This window comes from Thunnus maccoyii, chromosome 2 (assembly GCF_910596095.1).
Source record: "Thunnus maccoyii chromosome 2, fThuMac1.1, whole genome shotgun sequence".
Taxonomy (NCBI): domain Eukaryota; kingdom Metazoa; phylum Chordata; class Actinopteri; order Scombriformes; family Scombridae; genus Thunnus; species Thunnus maccoyii.
Window position 1 is genome coordinate 23,156,239 of NC_056534.1, and position 17,401 is coordinate 23,173,639.

At 37.5% G+C, this 17,401-nt stretch overlaps 2 protein-coding genes across 2 annotated transcripts; both read right to left on the reverse strand.

Annotated features, from left to right (window-relative positions):
- Positions 1-2,576: 2,576 nt before the first annotated feature.
- Positions 2,577-6,987, reverse strand: LOC121884267 (GTPase IMAP family member 9-like). The gene is made up of 2 exons (XM_042392979.1): positions 6,908-6,987; positions 2,577-4,323 (listed from the first exon to the last, which is right to left on the reverse strand). Exons 1-2 carry the CDS (start codon positions 6,921-6,923, stop codon positions 3,203-3,205), a joined length of 1,137 nt encoding a protein of 378 aa, XP_042248913.1. The 5' UTR covers positions 6,924-6,987; the 3' UTR covers positions 2,577-3,202.
- Positions 6,988-14,284: 7,297 nt separating this feature from the next.
- LOC121884304 (GTPase IMAP family member 4-like) lies at positions 14,285-17,180 on the reverse strand. The gene is made up of 2 exons (XM_042393049.1): positions 17,099-17,180; positions 14,285-15,409 (listed from the first exon to the last, which is right to left on the reverse strand). Exons 1-2 carry the CDS (start codon positions 17,121-17,123, stop codon positions 14,412-14,414), a joined length of 1,023 nt encoding a protein of 340 aa, XP_042248983.1. The 5' UTR covers positions 17,124-17,180; the 3' UTR covers positions 14,285-14,411.
- Between the last annotated feature and the right edge of the window lie 221 nt (positions 17,181-17,401).

Sequence of the window (17,401 nt, forward strand, 5' to 3'; positions counted from 1 at the left end):
CTCCCTCCACCATTTACAAGAAATGGCAGCAGTTCTTTCAAACTGCATGAAGTGCTGCACACATCTGTTCCACCCATGGAAAGAAAATGTAACTGCGTTTGTTCTGTGTTTCTAAAGTGCTCTGTTACTATAAACAGGACGTACTGTTCAGAAACAGTGTGTCCAGGCTGAGAGCTTATGAGTGTGATCAGCCTGATGTCATGATGATGAGGTTTCATGAATGAGCTCTTAACCAGAGAGGGGTTCACCTTAACTTCAGTCAGACCCATTTCAAAGGGAGACAGTCTGTGCTCTTGCGAAGAATGAGGGCAGCACATCTACAGTACAGGCACCTTTTTGGTTTTCTTAGTTCTGCACACATCTGTTCCCCTATGAAAAAAATGGAACTGCATTCGCTCTCTGTTACTAAAATGCTCTGTGTAAGCACATAGAGAGAGTGGTAAGCAAAACAGAGCAAAAAAAAAAAAATTGTCATGTCAAGTAAATTCATCATGTTACTAAAGCTATCAGTTTTGCATCTTAATTAAAACAGATAAGTTTTGGACATTATTACATGTTAATGTAAGTCATAAACTTAGCATAATTGTGGATCTGAGCCACTGTGTGAAACAGTTTTGTCAAAATGGAGGTTGTTGGGTAAAATGTGCCAGTGACATTGGGGCAAGTTGAGTCAATGGCTCAATTTACCCCAAAAAATATTATCTGATATTCTAGAGACCAGAGACACTGTTCATGTTAATGTTTGATCACTGTTACAAGTGTTACAATGTTGATGAATAAATACCTAATTGTTGACTAATGTTAAGTTTAAGCCACACACAAACATGCTGTACATACAGACAGGTGGCAAATGAATGGAAAAGCATAAACATAAAATGTCTTAGTAAGGTGTTGGGTCAGCACCTGTCTGTGTGACCTATGCTTTTTCCCAAATCTGGCTTCTTGCCATTTTCTTGCAACATCTGCAAAACTTATTGTAAAAGCTTGTCTCATTATGAGTGATGGATTAATCACAGTTCTAAATCACTGTCTCTGATATATTACATAAAGAACAATCTTTCCTTTTGTCTTTGGTTTACACATATCATAACATACAACTAGTTAATATCCAATGCCAATAAGACATTACATGGACTGCAATGTACATGTGTAATGTACTTTTGTTCTCATAAGCCTAAAAGCTCAATACATCAACATACTGTATATTTATCATGTGAACTCCAACCGTTTTGTCTGATATCTTGTAAACAATGTGGAGGTTTTGGTGACATATCATGATACCTGTGCAGCGATTAAATATCAACAACAGATTTTTAAAACAAGGTTAGAAGGTCACAGGACCAAACAACATGCAAAAATACAGCATCAACATAGAAATTACATTTCATCATGCCTCTCCTCTAAAGTATAATATATCCTAATATATCTTAAAAATGACTAAAATTATATAATGTATGTGTATATGATGAACTTTGAGACAGAAATATATCCTGTCATCTTTATCAATTTCTATTTGGACATCATGTTGCCATTTAAGCCTAGAATTATCAGTATTTTCTCATTCTTACTCCTTAAATTGTGTTTCAGCTAATCTGAGAAAAATAAGCAGTGCCTCATAATAAACCAGAACTACCTGGAAAAACAAATAAACACCTAAAAAGTAAATAATCATGGTAAACTCTTCACTGCTACAATAGACAGCAGGCTGTCTGTGTATACAGAAGGTGCAGGAATTCTGGGAGAAGAGCAGGCTGGATGTAAGCAGAGCTTTTCAACAATAGACCATCTTTACAAAGTCTTTGATTTATTTTTACCTTCACCAGAAGAAAAGAATGTGTGCTTTTGTAGATTACAAAGAAGTGATTGATCTCATAGACTGATCCTCTTCTGGTATTTGACTTTATCTCTGTCTGCCAGCTCGGTCTCTTACATCCTCCATGAGGGTCATCATGGAATGAAGTCTAAAGTCTAAAAGATAAAAAGAGAGAAGAAAATCTTCTGTCTCTATATGGCTCTGCTGTTGAGAGAGCTCATGTTTCATGGCTTTGATTTTAGTTGCATTGTGACAACAGTAACATCTGTGTCTTTTTTTATGATGTTTTATTAATTCTGGAATAACCCAGAACTATTCGAGTTTCACATTGTCTCCATTAATGGATACAATTAAAAAGTGAAAAAAAAAATGTCTTCTTTGTCTCACAGTTCAGGAGTGATGAGCAAAACTATAAAGTGATTTATACGAGACCACATGGAGACCATAAATACATAATTTCTTCCTTGGTTCATCTTCATCTTTTGATAGTTTTAAATGCAAAGTAAAAACCATAATGACATGTGCGTGTGTGTGTGTGTGTAAATACTATTTCATATAGTATATCAATGTCAGGATGAAGAGTAGGGACAGTAAAAAGGGGAAAAAGAGACATTTTTAATACTGAGCGACGGACCCATGAAATGCATGTGCATCCACAAACATGTTGACACTTTTATTCTCTCTGCAGGGAGATTTGAGAGGAAAAAAAGCTGCACATTTAAAAACATGTTAGATTAGATAGATTAGGTTTATTATTTCCCTGTCTTCAACCATTAAAAGTGAATTTGACTGTTTCACGGTATCCAAATCTAGTTCAATGCAAGTTCCTGAAAAAGCATTAACCGAAACTTCTGAACTCTTGAACTTCAGCCTTTTATTAGGTTTAGTCTTAATATCACATCTTTTTTTCTGGGTCAGTTGACACAGAATCACATCTGTGTTCTTAAGTGGTATAAATCAGAAACATAATCCATGAAATAAATGCTTTGATGACAAACAAAACTAAAACTAAATCAAAGACAAATTATAATACTAACAAGTAAACCAGAGTGACCACAGAGAAGAAATGAATAGATTCTGATTGAAATATTAATTCTACACCCACTAGGTGACACCACATCAAAAGTAATCATTCATCAGAGGAGTGTGAGAACTTTTTTCTATCTCAGCAGAACACAAATTGACAAGTACAGTGGTTAAATGAGAATATAACTGTAAAGACAGTAGAAGACATAAAACCATGATATGATGAGTGACTCAGCCTTACTAATCTATAGTAGAGCTCTACCTCAACAAATACAATGAGCTTAATCATTCATTTAGATAAATGAGTGTGTAGGGGCTTCTGGAGAGTTCCTCTCTAGATGAACTATCTGAATATGGGACCACTCATGAGAACCACCCCTTAATACTCATCCCCAATTGTTCAATTGATCGAACTGTCTTTCTACCAGCATCAACGACTAGTTCACCAGCACCAACCACTAGATCACCAACTATTACCACAGGAAATAGTGGATTAAACTCCTCAGCTTTCTTTCTGGCCTCATTCTCATGTCTGTTCTGCACCCTTTCTCTTTCCTCTTTAACTTTTCTTTCAAGCTCTTCCTTTAGTCTTTGCATCTCCCTTTCTTTCTCCTCTCTCTCTCTCTTTCTCTCTGCCTCTCTCTCCTCCCTCTCTCTCTTCCTCTCCTCATTCATCTCCTCCTTCTCCCTCTTCCTCTCCTCCTCTCTCTCTTTCTTCTCCCTCTCTCTGTCAGCCTGGAGTTGGGCATTCATTTTCCTCAGCTGTTTTTCATATTTTTCCTGTAGTTTCCTCTCCAGTTCCTCTTGTTCTCTGCGTATTTGTTCTTCCTTCTCTTTGAGGATGCGTTGCTTCTCCTCTTCGATTATCCTCTCGGCCTCTTGGAACATCTCGTTGGTGTAGTGGCTTCCTCCGTTCTTCTGGACTATATTTCTGATCTTGTGGAGCAGCTCGATGACCTGAGCGCCATCCTTCAGATCATTATTGAAGACATGGTACTGGTTGTTACATCTGGCTACGAGTTCCTGCAGGTCTGAGCTTTCATCCAAGAACCCCTCAATAGTGGTATCTTTAAGAAGATCACCATGAGTAAAGAGCACCATGCTGTATCTGTCTGCAGCCTGGCCAAAGATTTCTTGCATCTTCTGCACCGTCTGCTTTTCCTCTTCAGTGTATCTTCCCAGCATGATGACCACCAGGAAGACATGGGGTCCAGGGGCAGCAAAAGAGATGCACTGGGAGATATCTTTACTTGTTTTATCCATGCCAAATCTGGTGTCAAACAGGCCTGGGGTGTCAATAACAGCAACCTGTTGTCCATGCACCACAGCTTCGCCCTTAGAACAGTATACAGTCATAGACTTAGCACTGAACTTTGAGTCAAAGCACCGTCGTCCCAGGATGGTGTTTCCAGTGGCGCTCTTCCCATTCCCAGTCTTCCCCAACATCACTATCCTCAGCTCCGTGTCATTTCTTCTGATGGGTCCTGAGTAGAAGAATGATAAGCATTAGATACGTACTGACAGTTCAGAATTCATCAACATCAGGGTGTAGATTTATTTTATTTAATACAACTCTTGCAGTGATAGCAAAACATCTATCAGATCTATCAAATGGATAGAACTGTATGGACTGGATCAACAATCATTGAAGTATTACATGATACTATAGTTGTTATGACTGGTTATTTAAAGTGCCAGCTCTCTGTAGATCCAGAGCATATAGTCAGATAATAGTATGTGAGATTATTAATTTTTAAAGGATCAAAGAAATCACTTGTTTAAGAAGACAGAAGTAGATTTGATTAAATGAGTAGGAAAATGAATGCAAAATATCTTATGAATGTTAAATAAATAATCAATACTATATCATTATCACTATATTAATAAATAATCACATGGATAACTTGTGTAAAATATGTAAATAAAACAATAATTTGTGAAATTATTTCAGAAATTATTAAAAACTCAACTCATTTTCATGTTCTTATTTTCATAATGAAAGAGTTTTACTTTTTATTCCATGATGGAATTTTTTATTTCAAAATGCCTTTTTTCAAAAGTCAAGTTTTACTTCATAATGGTATTTTTACGTTTATTTCATGACAAGCATCTTCAAAGAGATATAGGTTTCTTATTATATGACATAAGAGTAATTGTTTGTGTTTGCAAACGTGTGCTCACACTTCATTTGATACTCAAATGGGAGCAGTTGTGGCTCAGGAGGTAGAGCGGGTCGTTCACTAATTGGAAGATGGGCTCTTCGATTCCCAGCTCCTCCAGTCTGCATGTCGATGTGTGCTTGCGCAAGATACTGAACCCCAAATTGCTCCTGATGGCTGTGCCATCAATGTGTAAATGTGTATGAATGATTAGATTTCCTCTGATGGGCAGGTTGGGACCTTGCATGTACCCATTCAGCGTGTCAATAAGTGAATGTCATTTGTAGTGTAAAAGCGCTTTGAGTGGTCGGACGACTAGAAAGGCGCTATACAAGTACAGTCCATTTACCATTACCATTAAGGAGTAGAAGGCAGGACTAGAGAGTAGTGTAACCATCATTTACCAAAAACAAATAAATAGTCATAATTCCTAGAGAGAGAGTAGGTGTCTGTGCGTGTGTGTGTGTGAGCAACTATTTGAAAGAGGCAACAGTAAGGGTTAGTGTCATGGAAGTGTGACACTTCATAGCCATAAATAAAGTGATATAAGTATATTATGACATTACCAGCTCCAGTTATTACATTTTTAATTATTTTTTTAAACCCAGCTAATAATGTAACAACCAGCCAATAATGGAATAACGTATTACATTATGCACAAAAAGTTATTACATTATTGGTTTAGAAATGTTATTACATTATGGGTAAGTTATTACATTATTGACTTTTATTACATTAATAATGGAGATATTGTTTCTGGCTATTTTTTTTTTGGCAGTTATTACATTAACAGCAGTTATTTCATTATTGGCTGCTCCAGCCCGTCATTCTGGGTGCACATGAGAGCTGCTGCATGCTTTTGTCAGACAATCACAGCCGGGCGGCCCCTTTACTCTCACTGCCAGAAGGGGGAGAGAAAAGTCCTGCACTTCAGCTTTAACCAAATGTTATTTGGACTAGTATCAACCATGCAGGGGGAACAGATGTATGCAGTGTTGTCTGCAGTTTAAGGGTAGTATTCTCATTTCTTGTAAATCAAGGAGGGAGGGTTGAACAAAGTCTGACTGTCTGTATTCTTTATTATAAAAAGTTAGATAAGCACAGGACTGACTTCACGTTTTGTCACCATAGTCAGGGACCGGGGAACAGCTTTGTGTGGGAGCGTCTGACATGCTGTCAGCCGCTCCGCTGTTCCGGTGCTGAACCAACAATTCCCTCACGGGCTCTTGCTGCATATGGGCCGTGTTGGACCAGTGCCACAAGCCTAGACCCCGGGGGAGGGTCTCGTTCGACCGGACAGTTGAGTGGTCATTTTACATAAGGACATTTTAAGTGTTTTGTGTTTAGTTTTGTCTGTTACTGTCCTGATTTATTCTTAGAGTTATTTGTGACGTTTTATAGATCTTAAAAGCAGCAGCAGTATATTGGTGGGAACGGGGCCAACTGGGGGAAAGATAGCTGATAGGTATGGGGAGATACATGACTGTCTCGGCTAGTTTAGTCTGCACGCCCCATAGTAGTGTGAAATCAAGTATGCCTATTTAGGGTGGAATCATGTGTGGCAAGTATTATCATCGGTCCATGAAAATGCTGTTGTCTGAACTCATTGCTGTAAAATAAAGTCTATATATTTTTTGTATATTTTTGTCAGTGTGTAACCTTCTCAGATCTCTGACACCGGACCATACCTGAAAAAAGGTGGTGGCAGCGGTAACTTTTCAGCCAGTCCAGTATTAAATATTCATACCAACAGCAAGGTGTATTACACTAGTATACGTCTATAGAAGTATTAGTCTATCAGAGCTACAATAGCACACTATATAAAATTAGATTCATCAGTGATCATTGTTTTCACATCATAAAATACTAGTACTAAGTAAAACATGGATACAGTAGTATCATGACTTACCTAAGTTGCTGGCCATGTTTGGGTTGTAAAAGTTGCGAAGTGAAGACACAGAATTCAGAGTTTATCTGCTGCAGCTGCTTTTGAGCGTTCCTATGCACCAAACCACTCCCACAAGCTGCACTGTTCACATAGTGAGAGTGAAACTAAATCAAGCCAATGATTAACTCTGCATACAGTATTGCCTTCATTATATATATGAAACAATCAGTTAAATATTGCAGTTTCCCAATGACCATGTCTGTGTTTCCTATTTCTTTGGGTTGATTTATATCTTCTGAAAGTACCCACTGCTGTTTTACTTTTGTTTTCTGTTTGAATAGATTGTCAGTTTACATCTATTTGTGTAGAGCTTATTAAGCATCACAGTTTGTCCTGTGTTTCCATGACAGCAGTCTTCTGTAACCACTCCTCTTCATTTCCAGGAAATCCCTGTGTTAACTGTAAACCTCAAACCTTGCTCTCCCTTCCCTGTCCACCCACAGGTAATGGCAGCACTTTTTCAAAACTGCAGATAATGCCTATTTGAATAAATGGATAAACAGAATAAAATATATAAATGCACCAGAAATTGGAAACAATTCATTTAGTTGCTAAAACGCAACATGTTGTGAAATGTTAATTCATTTTTTAAACCAGATTTTGTTTTAAATCAATTATTGCTTATCATTTATGACTTTTTATTTCATTATGGCACTTTTAATGTTTTTGCTCATCACAGTGTTGCCTTCCTTCCAGCGGTCTCCCCAACTGCCAGCCAGCAAGATGTTGGCAGAGTAACCAAATCATTCTTTTATTCTTGTCTGTACTTGTGCTCAATTTTCACTCTTCATGCATAATTTTTACCTTTTTCACATAATGTAACTCAGAGCTCAGACCAACACATTTTGCACTACAGGCAGGACTGAGACCACATTGGACCAGATCCTCAGGACTAGTTTTCACAAATAGAATAAAGGTTTTACAAATCTGAAAATATGTTTTTATGACTTTAGAGTCTCCTTATTAATCCAGTCCAGATTTGACAAGTCCACGTATAGTGGTTTTTGATGTGGACCTGGTCTGATGCAGTCTGGATTAAGAAATTTCCATAAGCAAAAAAAAAGTTTAACAAATCTGAAAGTGGGTTTAAACAGCATTAATGCATTTGTTACGATGTCTAATAGTTTTTAACAGGAGTAAATGTAGCAGAAACTGAGAATCAGCCGCTAAATATCATTATTTATGTTTCCCTCAACTTTCCCCTTCACTCCCAAATCGGAAGCTCCAAATCAGAGGCTAACTTGAGTGTCATAGACTCCATGTTTTGGTTTGTTTTTTTTTTGGTAATTCCAATAACTGTATGACTGATGACTGTACAAAACTGCTTTGTTTGCAAGGAAAACATCAAATGCATTAATCACAAACAACTACCACTGTGACAATTCAATTCAAATGACTTTTTTCAATTGATGTAGAAAATTTATAGGCATCCTTAAGTCTTAAAATTGTGTATGTTTATTCCCATATTATAGTTTCTAAATAAAGTTGTTTTTAAGAAAAACTTGGCATTCACCACCACTTCCCACAAACAACGGTAGCTAGAAGTAGCAGCAGTAGCAGCTGTAGGTTCCATCAGAAGTGCCACAACTTCATGCTGCTGCTACTATTTGAGCTTGATGTCTCTCCAGTAACAGTCAGTAAGACCAGACGGCTTTCCAGTCAGTAACATCAGATTCCTCTCTTTCAGCTCTCTCAGCTTCTCTCCATGATGTTAGACCTCAGATCATTCTCTTCCCTGGCTAGGTAAATAATGACTCTTTTATTTTGTGCATTAATAATATTTAATATACAATAGCTGGCACCTACAACTTGAAGATGTGACTCTCACACACATCATCATTCATTTCCTTTAACATCAACAATGAGATCTGCCCTGAATAGTCTTCTTCCAGTCACTCTGGTCTATCTTCCAGTAAGTTAAAGTATCTATTACACTTTCTCAGCCAAGTTATTAATAAATGTTTTATGTACCAACGTTATTTTTATACCCTCTCACTTATCTATGTTTCTGTCACACCTTGGGCTGATATTATTTCTGAAAATGTTTCATTTTGCTGGCAAAACTATATTTAATGATTTCATCATACAACTTTACCATAGATATGTTAAACATCTTCCACTAGAATGTAATCTGTTTTCCAACTGCCATGCACTTTTCAATGAATTTCTTTGGCAACACTTATTAAACTAAAACTGTATTTTTTTTTCTTTTACCTGGGTGCGGGGCTTGAACCAGGCCTGCAAGCAAGAGCAGCTGGAACCTTTTTGGTTTCCAGTGTTCTAAAAAAAAACTGTCTGTCAAAGTGATGCAACCACTTGGTGGCATTACTTTGACACCTTGAGTGTCTGAATGTTAGTCATTCCTTTATTATACATGAATAATTTAGACATTTTCACTGGTTGTTATTTTGCTGTATAGATGCTGTCACTATATAAGAGGAGCATTGTACCATTTAACCTTAGTGTTTTATGCACATGTATTTACCTCCTTTTGATGTGGCTCCTTACAATCTATAGCATCCGGCCCTAGTTGTCATGTTCCATGCAATGTTTGAGACTAGATGAGTGTACAAACACACACAAACACATGATTGACAAGAAATATTTTTATTAAAGCATGTTTGAAGATCTAAAAGTTAGTTCACATCTTAGCTAGCATAGTACATACGTTGATATACAAAAATAAATTGCTCAAAAAAGAATTTGAGTTTTGACCTTTTTACATCTCTTTGAATTTGTTTAAAAGACAGACAACATCAGGAATTGTGCCTTTTGGCAGATAAAATAGTGACTGAGAAAAAACACACTGTTCAGCATCCAGAGTGGTTTTACAGTTTCCCTATTTCCTGTTTCTGTCGCCATATTGTGAAAGAGGCCTATTATGAATATGAGTTTCACCCACCTTCATAAAATTATTTATAAAAGTAGCTGGGAGATCTTCTGTGTAATATCCCAAAAAATCTGTTTGATTGAATATGACAAACTCTGTCCTCAACAAGCCAATGAAGTTTTAATAACTGACACCTGCCAGCATAACTCCTTGGCTCAAGCCTTAGGATGACTTTCACCAGTTTGTTTTGTGCTTCATGAAGTTTCTGTTTCAACTTTTTGGTAAGAGCCCAATATCAAGAACTAACAGCATAGTCAAAATAACACTGGACTAGGCAGGAGGCCACTACCTTCAGACTGTTTCTGTCCAACAAGTTTGCCTTCCTGACTTGATATTTAATTTTGACATTTACTTTGCCCGGTACTTTTAAAGCCATTGTGGCGCCACCTAGGTTGTTATCAAGGATACATCCCAAGTAATTAACAGAGCATTTCTGGACTACTGATTCTCCCCCAGTCTTAATAGCCAACCCAGAGTCCTTACTTAGCTTAGACTTCGACAAGATTTGTACCGAACTGTTAAAGAAGCCTGCTATCTGTCAACCAGGTCCTTATACTATTTAACTCGTCAAATAATACCTGCTGTAACTTCATTTTATCTGGGACACCAAGAGAGCTGAGTCATCTGCGTATAATAACAAAGGACTTGCAGAGTCAGCTTTCATGTCATTAATATAAAAGAAAAAGAGGAAGGGTGCCCAAGATACTGCCTTGTGGCACGCCACAGGTGATGGGTAATTCTTCAGAGAGGTATCCACCAACCTCAACATGGTGGTACCTCCCTGACAGATATGCTACCCAGCCAAGAGCTGTATCATTCATGCCAAGTGCATTTAACTTAGAACGAAGAATTCCATGGTCGACTGTGTTGAAAGCCTTTTGCAGATCAAGTAAGACCAGACCACATATATTCCCATTATTAGTCAATTTCTCTTCTTATTAGATCAGTAAGATATAAAACACAGGTTTCAGTGGAGTAAGATTTTCTAAAACCTGATTGTAAAACAGAAAACAATATTGTGTTTGCATATGTACACTTAAAGTTGTCCATAGACAGCTTTTTCAAACACCTTGAGATAACACTCAAGATTGACACTGGCCTATACTTTCTGGGGTCCAATTTGCTCCCTTTTTTGTAAACTGGAGTAATTTACTCTGCTCTCGAGAAAGATTAAATATATTGGTTACATATGGGGATATTACTTCAGATGCATCCCTTAAAAATCTAGCACTTAATACCATCCAGCCCAGTTAGCTCCCTCAGCATCTTAGCCACTTTTTCAGCAGACACTTTGCAAAATGAAAAAGAACCACTCTTTACACCTAGATCTCAATAATAATTTAAAAACTAAATTTACCCCATACATCCCGGTCTTATTTGGCAATTGCAAAACAAATATGCTTGCCACAGAGGTAAAAAAATAATAATAAATTCAACATCGGTGTGCAGTTTATCGATGGTTCATTCGTGCCCTTTGATGTTTGATGATGCTGTTCATTGCTTATTGTATAGTCTATGAATGTTTATTCAGCGTTTGACGTGGTTACGTTTGCCTGTCAGGGACATCAATATGGTGGTTGATACTGTTTGTCATTTGAATTATTATGGTGTTTAATGGATAATATTTGCATCATATGGTAATCGATTTAAGTGATTGGTTAAATATATTATGTTTCATGATGTTTATATAGACCTATGATCACTATAATTTAGAGGTATGCATTAAAGAATTATTTCCTAGATGTATTGATGATTTATCTGATATATTTGGATGTGATAAATAACTATTAGTGAATCACTGATGACTTATTTTGATTTGTTGGGGAGAAAAAAGTAACAAATGCAGTTGAGATGTGATGCAGACTTAAAGAAAAAGAAGTAATCCAGCATGCAGTTGTTGGTAATTAAGGCAGCAGCCTGATACTGTATGTTTATTTTCTCTTTATGGTTTTTATTTAAAGGTTATCAACCTGACAAACTCCTTAAAACTCCAGCTAAATGAAATATCTTTGTATGGAAAACCAACTGCTGTGGACTGTGAAAAACTTTAATAAATACAAAGAAAGAAGATTTGTCAAAAAGGAGTTGAGCTGTCCAGTGTGTCCTTTGTTGCCCTCTGAGCCATTTCCAAGTTTAGGCAGACATGAGGCAGAAAAGTTCAAATAACTCGACAATATATATAAGAGTATGGTAAAAGGACTGTACTAGTATAGCACCTTTCTAGTCTTCCGACCACTCAAAGCATTTTTAAACACTACAAATCACATACACCCATTCACACACTGAATGGGTACAGGGGCTACCATGCAAGGTCCCAACCTGCCCATCAGAGGAAACTAACCATTCACACACATTCATACACTGATGGCACAGCCATCAGGAGCAATTTGGGGTTAAGTATCTTGCTCAAGGACACATCGGCATGTGGACTGGAAGAGCCGGGAATCGAACCACTGATGTCCCGATTAGTGGACGACTCACTCTACCTCCTGAGCCACAGCCACTACGTATTACATTACTTTGTAATTGAATTTTGTAATAAACTTGCATTATAATAAGGGAGCTCAGCCCACATTTTTATTGCATTGTCCTGATGGGATTGTACTATTTATTATCTGATGATATGACGGACATAAAAGCTGGTGTAGGTTCAGTTTTGATCATCAGGTGCAGGTTGATGATAAAACCAAGGTAATGTAAAATTACATTTATCAACAGTCACTGGGGAAAATGCCATTAAGAAATAAAAAGATAATATAAAAAGTGATTTTGAAATAAAAAATGATACTATATATAGAGAACATAGAACTTTTGATGATGATGATGATGTCTTTAATTTATTGGTCCATTTTATTCTACTCTTATAATTCACAGGAGTATTTCATGCAATTTGGATTTCTTAAATATCATTTATTTTCATTAATTCTCATATTGACCCACATTGTAGTACATTATGTTATCAAGAAGTTTATCTCAATAGCACATATACACAAAGACAATTCAAAGAGCTTTATAAGATTCTTTAAAACATTAAACTGAAAGTAAAGCATAAAACATTTCAAAGAATAAATGGATAGTAGCCATTCTTAGAAATTAAAAGCAGAAAAATAGACAACAAATACAAGATACAAGGTAAATATGAAGCAGTGGAGATGAAAGAGAAAACCAGGATTTAAAGGTAGTCAATGTTTTGTCAAGTATATATTCCAGAGGTTTGTTCCAGCTCAGTGGTGGATATTAACTAAAAGCAGCTTGAAGGTTTAGTTTGAACTTCGGGAACTATTAGCAGACCTCTGATGACCTGAGAGGCCAAGAATGTTCATATGGTAAAAGACAGTCAGAGATGCGTGGTGGTGCTGAACCACTGAGACAGTACAGACAGACTGTAATTTTAACTATGTTCTCTGACACACTGGAAGCCAGTGAAGAGTCCTGAGCACTGGTGTGATGTGTTCAGTTTTCTTGGTCTTTGTTAGGACTTTAGCAGCATTCTGAATAATCTAGAGTTACATACCTGGACTACAGATTGGACTGGACTCAGATCTTTCATTATGCTTAATTTTTTTGATGCACCCATACACCTAAAATGTTTTCATCTTTTGTCTAGATGTTTCTTTTTTTCTTTTCTTTTTTTGTTTTTGGATTATATAACATGGTCTTGAGAGAAAAAAAAATATTTCAGCTGTTTTGTAGTTGGAATTCTACAACTCTCATTGAAAGCATGTCAAAGTTAAATTAAAAAGGCCAAGATATTGAGCCTTGGGGAACTCCACATCATGTTTGTTTGCTCAGATGTGTAGTTGTCAAGTAACACAGATATAAGACTTGAACAATTCAGGACTGTTTCTAAGATCCCACCCAGGTTCTCCAGTCCGTGTAGTCATATTATATGGTCAACTATGTCAAAGGCAGTCAGTAGGACTAGGACTGAATCATTTCCTGAATCAGTTTCTAAATAATTTTTTCAGATTGAATGTTGTCAAAGTAACAATACAAGATTAAAGTCATTTAGTCACTAGTAGTACAATATTTCACCATGATTTGATAAGTTGATATGGTTCTGTAGTTGGTAATCACAGATGTATCCAGGCTGTTCTATTTTTAGAGGAGGCTTAATGACTGCAGTTTTCCAGGCATTAGAAAAATACCTGATGTTAGATTAATAATGTTAATACTATTGATTATTACCAGCAAATCTGTCACCCCTCCCAAAGAAACTTGTTGGAGGAGCATCAAGACAGTTTACATTACAGTGGAAGATGCTCCAATTTCTATTATTATTGTGGTGATTTTAAACTTTTAAAAACTAATCTAATAGCTTAAATTTTATCACTACAGAAAATAATGAACTCTTTGTATTTGTCAGTTTATCAGTGGTAGCAAATAGATGTATTATTGACAGTTGCTGAATTTAAATTGTAAATGTATTTCTAAAATTAAATCTGTATGTTAAATTGAGGTGACAATGTTATTACCATCCAGCGTCATAGTGAGAGGAAGGGATTGAATTTAAAGATTGTTTACTTCACACCAGCACAGCAGCACATAAATAAAAAGACAAACAGAAAAAACAAATCAGAGAATTGTACAATCATTATCAGGTTGCTGATGTACTGTTTGCCTTCTCAGCCTTTCTCTTTCCTCTTCCAGTTCTCTTTCACGTTGTTCTTCTAAACGTCTTTGCATACTTGCAATTTCTCTCTCTCTTTCCTCTCGCTCTCTCCTCCTTTCTGCTTCTCTTTCCTCCCTCTCTCGCTCTCTCTCCCACTCCCTCCTCTCCCTTTCCCTCCTCCTCTCCTCCTCTCTCTTTCTCCTCTCCCTCTCTATCTCAGCCTGACGTTGGGCACGAATTTTCTTCATCTCTTTTTCATGATGTTCTTGTAGTTTCCTCTCCAGTTCCTCTTGTTCTCTGCGTATTTGTTCTTCTTTCTCTTTGAGGATGCGTTGTTTCTCCTCCTCAATTGCTCTCTCAGCCTCTTGGAACATCTTGTTGGTGTAGTGGCTTCCTCCGTTCTTCTGGACTATATTTCTGATCTTCTGGAGCAGCTCGATGACCTGAGCACCATCCTTCAGTTTATTATTGAAGACATGGTACTGGTTGTTACATCTGACCACGAGTTCCTGCAGGTCTGAACTTCCATCCAAGAACTCCTCAATAGTGGTATCTTCAAGAAGATCACCACCAGTAAAGAGCACCATGCTGTATCTGTCTGCAGCATGACCAAAGATTTCTTGAATCTTCTGCACCGTCTGCTTTTCCTCATCTGTGTATCTTCCCAGCCTGATGACCACCAGGAAGACATGGGGTCCAGGAACAGCATAATAGATGCACTGGGAGATATCTTTACTCGTTTTAGCCATGCCAAACCTGGTGTCAAACAGGCCTGGGGTGTCGACAACAGCAACCTGTTGTCCATGCACCACAGCTTTTCCCATAGAACAGTCTACAGTCATAGACTTAGCACTGAACTTTGATTCAAAGCACCATCGTCCCAGGATGGTGTTTCCAGTGGCGCTCTTCCCATTCCCAGTCTTCCCCAACATCACTATCCTCAGCTCATCATGATTTTGTTCTGTATGGAAGAATAAATAACATTAGATGTAAATGGTATTCTAGGTATTCAAAAGCTTTCACAAACTGCATCAACATCAAGTATTTACAGTTTTAAGTCTGTGAATAAGAAAGTTATTTCAAACATCGATGGCAAAATATTCCTTCATCTCTCTATACCTGTTTCTCATCGCAAAAATAAGCAGTTTTCCAAAGAGCAGTAGCTGACTGCATATTGTTGTGTACAGTAGGTTGAATGAATTAATTAACTTATTTGATGATTTAAAAAACACATATAACACTGCACTCATTACATACAGTAGAAATCACTGAGGATGAAAACACAATAAAGTCTGAGGGCTAATTTCCATTGTGGTCCTCTAGTAACAGTTAACACACCACAACACATATTTATCACGTTTGCTTGTGTAAAACATAAAGCTTAGTTACAAATACTGTCAAAAGCGTCCATCAAGAAGTCACCTGATCACACCTGAGGCACCCTGCCTGCCCAGATGTCATCACTTCACTTTAACAACAATATATGCTGACTTCCTCCCTTTGTTCTTTCTTTGACCCTACATGATAGTGTAAAAAAAAGGTATTCACCATCTTGTGCTCTGCTTTACTGTGGATTTTTCTTCTAAACAATAGTTATGTTTACATTCAATGTCACTCATTAATATGCATTGTGTGCGTCCTTGAGGCCTAACGTCATAAAACAAGTGAAAATCTGATTTTTTTTTTTTCCCTGCACTGTTTACATTCATGTTTACTAGCTGCTTCTTCCTTGTTGGTGCTTTACAGCCACCTGTAGATCAGTAGAATGGTGTGAAACCATTGACAGGACTACATGCATGTGTCAATTGATGCTCCTATGGCGCACTGCAAGCGTCAGGTTTGAAATTCCAACACCACAGAACCAACACAAATTTGTCATTTTGTCCTTGTTTTAACCGCTAGTTGGATGTAATGAATGAATGAAAAAGAGAAATGCAGAGGAGGAAAATGAAACTGAAACTAAGAGCGTCTGTGTCCACAGTAAATCATTTGTTGACTGTTTGATGTTTATTTCTTTGTGCGTTAAAACGTGACTGCCGTGAAATAATCAGAATATAACGTTGTATTTCTCTCATTCAGAGGTTTTGTTCTCACTACCGCTCGCTCTCCTTGCTCGACCACCGCTGTGCTCTCTCTCTCTCACGCTCGCTCGCTCGCGCTCAGCTGGCTTGCGCTATCTCTCTATTTTTCGGCTGCAGAGAAAACAGCCGCTGGTCGCTGGGTCCGCATTTGACGCTCCAAAAATCGAAACAAGGTCGGAGTAGGCGCGTCAAGGCAGTTTCACGCGCGTCATGACGCCTCTAGTGCGTGTTCGGCCATTAAAAAGAATAGCTGTACTTCAAAACGCGCGCGTCAGACGCTTCCAGTGCGTTTAGGACTTTAGGAAGAGGAGGGGTCGGTGGATGGTTAATACGTTTTTTGGCTGCACGTTGGAAATCAGCAGAAAGTACGGTTCGAGACCACCTCGAAACTAATGTCCGCTTCCCGTTTCAATACCTACCTGTAGATGAATAGTAATGTTCTCATAATGAGATTTCTATCATATTACCAATGAGCTGAGAGGAGATTTTAGGATTTGAGGGCACCGCTGGGTACTATCAATCTTGGAAGGAATCTTTAACAACAGTACAGTAGTATCAAAGTGACTTACCATAGGAGTAGTATTGGCTGTCCATGTTATAGAGTGCAGGTGCAAGTAGTGATGAACAAAATTCTCAAAAAGTCTCTCAATTGCTTCTCCTTATGTCTCCAAGCAGTAAACCACACCCACAATTATTTCAGTGTTGGTTTCACAATGAAACTGAAACTGAGTCATGACCGGTTCAGTTAAAGCAGGGGTTTTTACAGACATCATATTTACACTTCTCTTTCTATATTGTGTTGTCAAAGACAGAATTTTGAATCATATAAAGACATTGCTGTTATCAGTTATACATACAATGAGCAAAACTGA